The sequence below is a fragment of the Bison bison genome, unplaced genomic scaffold, assembly GCF_000754665.1.
Source record: "Bison bison bison isolate TAMUID 2011002044 unplaced genomic scaffold, Bison_UMD1.0 scf7180017864386, whole genome shotgun sequence".
Taxonomy (NCBI): domain Eukaryota; kingdom Metazoa; phylum Chordata; class Mammalia; order Artiodactyla; family Bovidae; genus Bison; species Bison bison.
Genome location: NW_011494958.1, coordinates 897,550 through 907,869, shown reverse-complemented (window position 1 = coordinate 907,869; position 10,320 = coordinate 897,550). Strand labels below are relative to the sequence as shown.

Sequence of the window (10,320 nt, the reverse complement as noted above, 5' to 3'; positions counted from 1 at the left end):
ACAGGTCCATTCTGAAGGAGATCAGCCCTGGGATTTCTTTGGAAGGAATGATGCTAAAGCTGAAACTCCAGTACTTTGGCCACCTCATGCGAAGAGTTGACTCACTGGAAAAGACTGTGATGCTGGGAGGGATTAGGGGCAGGAGGAGAAGGGGATGACAGAGGATGAGACGGCTGGATGGCATCACTGACTCGATGGACGTTGAGTCTGAGTGAACTCCGGGAGTTGGTGATGGACAGGGAGGCCTGGCGTGCTGCGATTCATGGGGTTGCAAAGAGTCGGACACGACTGAGCAACTGATCTGATCTGATAACTCAATCACTTTGCTGTACACCTAAAAACATAATACTGTAAATCAATTACATTTCAAAAAAAACAGAAAACGCAACACAACAAAAAGAGTTTGCTTCCAGAGAAGAGGGATGGGGCAGAAGGAAAGAGCTAGAGATGGCGGCTTTTCATCATAAAGCTCTCTGTATTATTCGATTTCCTTTAACTATGTATACTCTGATACACATTTTAAAATATCAAATCAAAAACCTGCAAGATTTCATCTATATCATGTGGAGGACTTTCAGAGACTGATTCCCTGACATGATTTTAAGTATTTTTAACTGTCATTATCTAAAATTATTTAAAAACAGTGGTGACTGCAGTGGAGGGCAGGGTACTCTAAATCTTTGTTTAGTGAAATGTTAAGTGTCCTTGAAACTGGACACCGAAAAGCAGCACTCTACTTAAGAACTCAAACTACAAGTTTTCCAAACACATCACTTAAAAAGAAGGGCAGGTATTAACTTTAGAAATGCAACTCTTACCTCATCCTAACTTACTTAAATATCAGACCTTCAGGTGAGTAAAAAATGCAGAAAGCAAATTTATGGCCCTTTTGCTACATTTCAAGTTTTCAGCAACTTTAGGGTCATGCACTGGATGTAAAGCCCAGCTTGGTCAGGGACTAACGGGAGTCCCACTGGCAGTCCCAGCCCAGGCTTCCCTGTTTACTCTCCTAGCTTCCCACAGAATAAGAATAAAGCCTCAATTTATTTCCTAATAGGGAACAATCTGTAATTCCTTCAGGGATTTTTCAACTCAGTGAGTAAATGAAATGTAAGGAGGCTCATCTTTCCTAGTAATTATATCTGTATGACCTGGGTTCCAAAGCCAATAAATGAGAAGGCAATGGTTCTCTGTCAAATATTATGAAAGAGTTCAACCTACCCCAGAGATAAGAGAGTAAGTAACCCACTCATCACACATTCAGGAGGCTGATAAGCCAGTGAACCACGATAACCCTGGTAGCAATAAATAAACATTGAAATATACAGACATGAAATCTGCATGGAATTTGGCTATTAAGAGTAAAGGGTAAATGTGATTGTAATTTTTAAAGATAACACCCACCAGATCAGGGTTATTTCAGGTAGACATCAAGTGCTGTCACCAAAGTCATTTTTAAATTTTTAATTCTTTTTATTGAAGTGGAGTTGATTTTACATTATTATATCAGTTTCAGGTATACAGCATAATGATTCAAATTTTTATCGATCATATTCCATTTAAAGTTATTATAAAATATTCACTTTATTCCTTGAACTGGACACAACGTCCTTGTAGGTTATTTACTTTACATATAGTACTCTGTATCTCTTAATCTCCTACCTCCAATTGGCCCACCTCTTTCTTTCTCTCCACTGGCAACCACTAGTTTGCTCTCTGTATCTGTGAGCCTGTTTCTGTTTTGCTATATTCATTTATTTTTTAGATTCTTCATATAAGCAATAATCTATGGTATTTCTCTCTCTGACTTATTTCACTAAGCATAATACCCACTAACAACAGTCATTTTAAACAAAAAAAATTAGATTTGGGGTAGAATGAAGACAGTTACATTCTCACTGTCAAGGGAAACTTCTACAAGGAAAGACGGCTTCAAAATCTACGTGTAGACTTGAAACAAAATTACAGTGAGCGCATTTGTTATTTACAGATTCTTACTATCTCCAAATTTAACTATACAAGATTTTAGTAACAGACAACTTTATTAAGGTAGGCAAAAACTTAAACAGATGATAGGTACAGAGTGTAACTAGATGACAAGGAGTGATATTAGGTAGTCTGCGTGGTATACTGTGTTACTTTGTCAAAGGGTTAAAAAACACAACCAATTTAAAACCTCAATCTCTCTCATCTGTGTGCTCTCTCATTTCTGCTTCCTAAAGCCAAAGAAAGTGGTGAAAATGTCTGTAAAATGTTTTGTAAATACTTCCTGGGTCAGCAAATTCCCTAATTATTCTGGTTATTTGATAAGAACTTGAGACTCTTTGAAATTCCTCAGTCGTGATATCCTCCCCACTCACTTAAAAAAAAAAAAAAACCAAAAAACTAACCATAGAGCTACTTACATAACTATATTTAGGAAAATCACATATAAACTGAAAATTCTTCCATCAGTAACCCGGCTGCCCCATGCCTAAAAGAAATGACACCTTGTCCAGCTCCCTAAAATATGAGCCCTTCCAGATGAGAACCTCAATGAAATGCGTGCTTCTAAGACTGTACTAAAGAGTCCACAAAGCCCTCAAGTGCTTGTCTTATTCACATAATCAGAAAAAGGCAATGAAAGAAAGTATATAGTGCACACCAGAGTTCTTACCTTAGGAAAAGAAGCTGAACAATTACAGCAAGGCAATTTCAATTCAATTCTTTAATTCACCAACTAGTTTCTAAATAAGAACTGTCTCTTAAGATGTTCTCCATGTATGACAGTCGGAGAAGGCAATGGCACCCCACTCCAGTACTCTTGCCTGGAAAATCCCATGGACGGAGAAGCCTGGTAGGCTATATAGTCCATGGGGTTGCTAAGAGTCGGGCATGACCGAGCGATTTCACTTTCACTTTTCACTTTCATGCACTGGAGAAGGAAATGGCAACCCACTCCAGTGTTCTTGCCTGGAGAATCCCAGGGATGGCGCAGCCTGGTGGGCTGCCGTCTATGGGGTCGCACAGAGTTGGACACGACTGAAGCGACTTCGCAGCATGTATGACAGTGCAGACACATTCAAGACATTCTTGAACAAGAAAAGGACTGTTTCTTCAAACTCAAATGAGCATGCAAAATTTTTCACTTGTTTTCTGACCTTTGATGAGATGGTACCTTATTAATCTGTGGATATTTAGACAGAATATGAACAACCTCTTCATAAGGGCAGAGACCTCCAGCGTCCGGAACACAATCTGGCACAGAGTAGGTGTGTAGTATCTGTTGACTAAGCAAACCTGTGTATTTCTCCCTTTAAAGTACTGGGGTAAAGGCAAATGCAGTACAATAAAGCTGGCAGCACCAGAGGGGGTTTATGTGATTTGGGGAGACTCTGCAAATCAATGCTAACAGCTGATACAGTGGCTAACATTCACAATATTTGTTACTCACTTCAGAAGCTGATGCATAAAAGCAAGCTCGATTCAGCAATTCACTACGGAGCCAGTGTGGTTAATTTTCACACAGTTTTAGGAATCTGCTTAGATTTATTACTGAGAACCCATCTCCCAACGCAGGAGACATGAGACAAGGGGTTCAATCCCTGGGTCGGGAAGATCCCCTGGAGGAGGGCATGGCAACGCACACTCCAGTATCCCTGCCTGGGGAATCCCATGGAGAGGAACCTGATGGGCTACAGTCCATGGGGCCGCAGATTGGACCAACTGAGGCGACTTAGCATACAGGCACAATCTGATTCCTTCCCTTCTGATTACTCCATAGGCTACCGCAATCTATTTTCGGCTCCCAACACTGCTCCGGCCAAGGTGACCAACGACCTCTCAGCGCCAAGCGCAACAGACGCTAGACATCCTCCTGGCCTTCAACACAGGTGGTCTGTCCTGCTCTCTCCCCGATCTCCCCTAACACTTGCTCTTCAGTTCTGGCCACTGCTCTCGCTTAGCCTGTTCTTCTCTACCTGACATATACCTGTCCCTGGGCCTCTTCTTTTCTTCTCTCCTATCTGCTCAATGTTCACCTGCTTCAGTGGGTTTCAAACAATATGCCTACGACTCCCAATACCCTCTCCTGAGCTCCCAAGTGCCTGCTGGAAAGTTCAGTGTCATCTGAAATTAGACGTAACCAGAGTGAAAATGATCTTCATTCTTCCCTTCCCCTGTTCCCAGCTAGCGATGCCATCGTTCACCCAGCTGAGCACTGGAAAGGTGCCTGTCTCTCACCCCATCCGACCCTTCCTTCTGCTCATTCTACCTCCGAATCTTCTCTGGAACCATCCACTTCTTTCTTTTTCCACTGGCACAACCTTCCTGCAAGTCACTTAGTTTTCTCCTGTAGTGTCCTCGTAGCTACCCTACTTACTCCCTTCCAATCAAAACTGATCTTTCAAAAGTGAGAAATTTATCACATCTTGTTTAAAACCAGTCAACAGCTTCCTGTGCTTTTTAGGATAAATTCCAAAATCCTTAGTAAGATCTACAAAGCACTGATGATGTCATCTCCATCTCCCCTTCTAGACTTTTCTTGCACCATTTCTGTCACCAGTATCTCTTTTAAAATGTTATAAAATTTTTCATTAAGATAATATTGGTCCATAAAATTATGTAAGTTACCAGTGTATAACATTATATATCTACTTCTGAATCTTGCTGTTGTTGAGTCATTAAGTCGTGTCTGACTCTTTGTGACCTTGGGGACTGGAGCCCACCAGGCTCCTATGTCCATGGAATTTCCCAGGCAAGAATCCTGGAGTGGGTTGCCATTTCCTTTTCCAGGAGATCTTCCCGACCCAGGGATCAAACTCAAGTCTCTGGCACTGGCAGGCAGATTCTTTACCACTGAGCCACCAGGGAAGCCCCAACTTCTGTATATATCACAAAACTTTGTTTCCATCCATCACCATTGGGTTGATCCCCTTTATCCAATTCTCCTTCCCTCTGCCCTTTTTCCCCTCTGGTAACCACTACTCTGTTCTCTGCATCTACGTGCTTGTCTTTGTTTGGTTTGTTCATTTATTTTGTTTTTATATTCCATATGTGAATTAATCATATGGTATCTGTCCTCTGTCTGATTTATTTCATTCAGCATAATACTTTCAAGATTTATACACATTATCACGCATGGCAAGATTTCATCTTTTTATGGCTAAGTAGTATTCCACTGCATGTGTGTGTGCACAAATGTGTGTGTGTGTGTGTGTGTGTGAGATATTTTTATCCATTCATCCATTAATGGGCACTTAGGTTGTTCCTGTATCTTGGCTATTGTAAATAATACTTCAACGAACATGGGAATGCAGATATCTTTTTGAATTAGTGTTTTCATTTTCTTTGGATAAATACCCACAGATGGGATAGCTTGTCACCATCATCTTTTTTTTAAAACTTTCTGTGACTGTATTCCTTTTTTTTCTTTATTTTTAATTGAAGGATAATTGCAATATTCTGGTTTCTGCCATATAGCTACATGGATCAGCCATAGGCATACATATGTCCCCTCCTTCTTGAGCTTCCCTCCCATCTCCCACCCTGTCCCACCCCTCTAGGTTGTCACAGAGCTCAGGTTTGAGTTCCCTGAGTCATACAGCAAATTCTCACTGGTTATTTTATGTATGTTAGTGTGTATGTTTCCATGCTACTCTCTCCATTCGTCCCACCCTCTCCTTTTTATTCACACCTGCCATGTCTGTAAGTCTGTTCTCTATGTCAGCATCTCCACCACTGCCCTGCAAATAGGCTCATAATACCGTCTTTCCAGAATCCTTATACATGTGTTAACATATGATATTTGTTTTTCTCTCTCTTACTTCCTTCACTCTGTATAACAGGTTCTAGGTTAACCCACCTCATTAGCACTAACTCAAGTGTGCTTCTTTTTATGGCTGAGTAATATTTCACTGTATATATGCACTGCAGCTTCTTTATCCATTCATCTGTCAATGGACATCTAGGTTGCTTCCACGTCCTAGCTATTGTAAACAGTGCTGCAATGAACACTTGGGTACATGTGTCTTTTTCTATTATGGTTTTCTCAGGCTATAAGCCTGGTACTGGGATTGTTGCATCATATGGTAGTTTTATTTCTAGTTTTTAAAGGAATCTCCATACTGTCTTCCATGGTGGCTGTATCAATTTCCATTCCCACCAACAGTGTAAGACAGTTCCCTTTTCTCCATACCCTCTCCAGCATTAATCATTTGCAGAATTTTTTATGATGGCCATTCTGACTGTTGTGAAGTGATATTTCACTGTAGTTTTGATTTGTATTTCTCTAATAATGAGTGAATTTTGATTTGCATTTCTCTAATGGTTTTTCTAGTAGTCATGTATGGATGTGACAGTTGGACCATAATTAATTAGTGATGCTGAGCATCTTTTCATGTGTTTATTAGCCATCTGTATGTCTTCTTTGGAGACATGTCTGTTTAGGTCTTTTGCCCACCTTTGGATTGGGTTGTTTGTTTTTCTGTTATTGAGATGCATAAGCTGCTTGTATATTATGGAAGTTAATCCTTTGTCAGTTGTTTCATTTGCTACTATTTTCTCCATTCTGAGGGTTGTCTTTTCACCTTGTTTATAGTTTCCTTTGCTGTGCAAAAGCTTTTAATTTTAATTAGGTCCCACTTGTTTATTTTTGTTTTTATTTCCATTATTCTAGGAGGTGGGTCATAGACGATCTCGCTGTGATTTATGTCATACAGCATTCTGCTTATGTTTTCCTCTACCATTATCTCTTAATAGAATCAAAGAATAACTCAAGAAGAGCTTAAAATACACCATATTCTGAAAAGCCTCAGAAAACAGAACAAAATCCACAGATGTTCCAAATCAAATGATTTCTGTTTTGGCTTGTAGTTTCCACTACCATATTTATCAAAAGCAGCTCTGAGATATGTTTTGTAATTATGTGGCAACAGTTTATCATAGAATGATTCAAAATGAAAACCTGCTTATTTCTGTCAAAAGATGAGTCACTGAAGTTCCCCAAATCTTCTCAGCCAGTGGCTCCCAGATTTTCCAGATCAGTTAAGAAACTGAGAGGGGCCCAGCACAGGGGAGTCCCAATTTTTTCTCCAAAGTGAAAATATTAAAACAAACAAAAAAAATTCACACACATAAAAGAAAGAACATTTTAACAAAAATTGAACACCTGCAATCAGAATAAAAGCTAACATTCTAATTTAATAAGTTTATGGCCTATTTTTTCTCATTTCATTAAAGATTTGTGAAAGCAGCTTCCCAAACTGACACCAGAGACTGGACTAGACTTTGATAACCACTGTTTGAGATAAAAACTACTAAGTTCATGGAGCATGTGCGCATACTCAAACATGTCCAACTCTTTGTAACACCCCACCGACTGTAGCCTGCCAGGCTCCTCTGTCCATGGGATTTTCCAGGCAAGAATACTGGCTGCTGCTGCTTCTAAGTCACACAGTAGACTCTGTGTGACCCCAAAGACGGCAGCCACCAGGCTCCCCCGTCCCTGGGATTCTCCAGGCAAGAACACTGGAGTGGGTTGCCATTTCCTTCTCCAATGCATGAAAGTGAAAGGTGAAAGTGAAGTTGCTCAGTCACACAGGCAAGAACACTGGAGTGGGTTGCCATTTCCTTCTCCAGGGGATCTTCCCAACCCAGAGATCAAATCCACATCTCCTGCATTGGCAGGTGAATTCTTTACTAGTGAGCCACCTGGGAAGCCCAGATTCACGGAGGGGTTATTTATTTTCTTGCTCTAAAAATACCTTTTTTTTTAAAAGTAATTTTGCTTAAGAACTGAGAAAGGAAATAAAAAGCATTTGCTGACATTTGAGAGTGTTCTGAGGTCCACACCTAGACCTCTCAGTATTAGCACTTGCTGATTTGACACTCAACAGCCAGGCCATTTCTGTTCTCCTGTTAGACATAATCGACCTCACAATACCTACCTCAGCGAAGGTTAATCTGAGGCACGATAAAATCATACAAAGCAAGCCCACTTCGCGACTCTAAGTTCAAACAAAAAAAACAAGGGTACCTTGCAACTCACAAAACACGAAAGACCCTCTTCTACTGCTAAACAAATGACGTTCTTCACTCAATCATAGAGTTGCCTCCCTTTCTAAAAGCATCTGATCTACAGCAAAGCCCTGATTTCTTAGACCTGACCCTGAAACACACTAAATCCAAATTATAAACCAGGTTTCTCCTAACGCCTTTTTTCTGAGAGGCCCCAGAGTTGCCCATGACGAGCATTCTTATTCACCGCGGAACAATAAAAACAAGGTTTTTCAACTATAGGCGTGTTTCCTGGGGTCTTTGGCTGAAAGCATTGACAGTATCAAAGTATAAGATTCTTTTAAAATTCTCATAATCCCCGCCATTTTACAGCAAATTAATTCCCTACCCACATTAAAGCAGACTAATTTTATTTTTCCTTATATCCTTCCAACCCATGCCCACTGTGTATTTTTCTCTTACAGAAATCACTGTGCATACCATTTTGTTTTCTGCTTTTACTTGCTTTATCTCGCGTCACTTTTGAATGGCTGACTACTACGTCACCACGATTTTATTCTTAAAGCATTTCTCCGTAGAGAAATAAAAGAATAAAGGAGGCGAATGCACACCTTGCTTGCAATATCAATATCCTACTTAAGCCGTCAAGAGCAGCCTTATCTAGTCAATCTTAAGTCACATGCACCCAAGTTCCTATTTATCTGATCAGTCGACAAAGAAAAATGCAGTCTTACGGTTTTTTGAGAAGAGAATTGTGCAACAGCACCAGACTCGGTGTCCAGAGGCTTGAGTTGTCATGAACCCAGAAACAACAGTGTGACCTCTGGTTAGTCACTGTCTCACTCGGCGACTACTTCCTCCCTTGCAAAGAATGAAACTGGTCCCACATTTGCTCTTTCAGTTATCAAGTCTGTGTTCCTGCTACTTCCCTGAGGGGTAAAGAGCCACAGGTCTGGTGGTCACTTGACTCGGGTTGGCCTGGACTACTCCCATCGCCCTAACCCGGGATGCCTCGTCCTTTCCCAGGGCCCTTCAGATCCTCAGTTACAACCTCTCCTTCAGCACCTCGTCACAAGGCAGAGAAAGCCAGTCCTCAAGCAACTTGTAACTTAATTAGGTACACAGATCAACTGGAACTCTTCCTCCAGTAGTTTTATAGGCGCGTGGAAAAAGTGCATTCAGTCAAATGTGAGGGTGTGCAAACACAACCGCCAGTCTGCAGAGATGATTTCCCCTCAAAGTTTCTTTGCTCCAGCTTGTACCGAGTCGACCAGGGGTGAGGCTCGCCAGCCAGCTCTGCACCCACGCCTCTTACATGCTTAGAGAAACACGGATGCCTGTAAAGATGCTGCCAGGGGTCGATCAAGCCCCGCCTGCCCCGCACCTGCGCGTCCCCCCCCCCCCCCCCCGCCCCCCACCACGCTCCGGCGCGCCCCTCTCAGCCTCCTCGGCTCCAGCTCACCCACCGGTGGCACCTGCTGCGCCACCAAGCAGGTGACGATCCCGCTCAGCAAGATGAAGGTTAGACGACTCCAGCCTAACATGCTTCCAGCCACCAACAAGCTGCAAAGGACTCCTGAGGAGGCCGCACGAGGCACCACCTGAGCGCCGAGCAGGCCACGCCCACGCTGCCACGTGACCTGACAGCCGGACCGCGCCACTCGAGATGTGGGCGCGGGGAGATAGGCACCGGGGTGAGGGCGGCAAGGAGAGGAACTGGCTCTTCAGTGACGCAGCAGGACGATAGAGCCTTCCGAGAGGAAGAACAAACCCCCAGGATGGAAGGTGAGCGCTCGAGTTAGGATCGTGGTGTTCGTCCCACCTCCCGCACCGCGGGCAGTGGTTGCGCCCAGCCCGAGCTCCGGCCCTAAGCCCCGCCCCGGCGGGTGCGGCTGTGGAACTTTCCTCACCTCGATCCCTCACAGAGGGCCGCGCCCTCCTCAGAGCCTGGGGTGGGGACCACCTCCCCTCTTCCGGCCGGTGCCGCCGCGCACCGTTCCCGTAAGGCCCAGGGCGAAGTCTGCACGCGGGCTGCTCGGTACCAAATGTCCATGAGACGGCCACAAGTCACGAGAGTCTCAAAACGCGGCGTAGCCCGCGACAGCGACCGTTCTTTGCCCTCTGAGGAGAGCAGGGCCCGAAGTGAGTGAGGTTATTGGTCCTGACCGTGGGGTCACCCGACGGCTGTCAGGGGCCAGGAGCAGGGCATAGTTAATTATCACGGATGCTCCAGGCTGTGAATTTACCCATTTAGACTTTCGCGTCTGAAGTGACAAACCACAGAATTTAGGCTTCGGTTTACTCGCACTGAGACAACAGGTGGAA

General features: G+C 43.2%; 1 protein-coding gene across 1 annotated transcript in view; it reads right to left on the bottom strand.

Moving 5' to 3' along the window:
• The window catches only part of ASAH1 (N-acylsphingosine amidohydrolase (acid ceramidase) 1), a 31,353-nt gene extending 21,707 nt beyond the window's left edge, over positions 1 to 9,646 (bottom strand). The window contains exon 1 of the mRNA XM_010858361.1: positions 9,462 to 9,646. Coding sequence (XP_010856663.1) covers positions 9,462 to 9,539 — 78 coding nt within the window. The 5' untranslated portion in view covers positions 9,540 to 9,646. The remainder of the gene's footprint in view (positions 1 to 9,461) is intronic.
• Between the last annotated feature and the right edge of the window lie 674 nt (positions 9,647 to 10,320).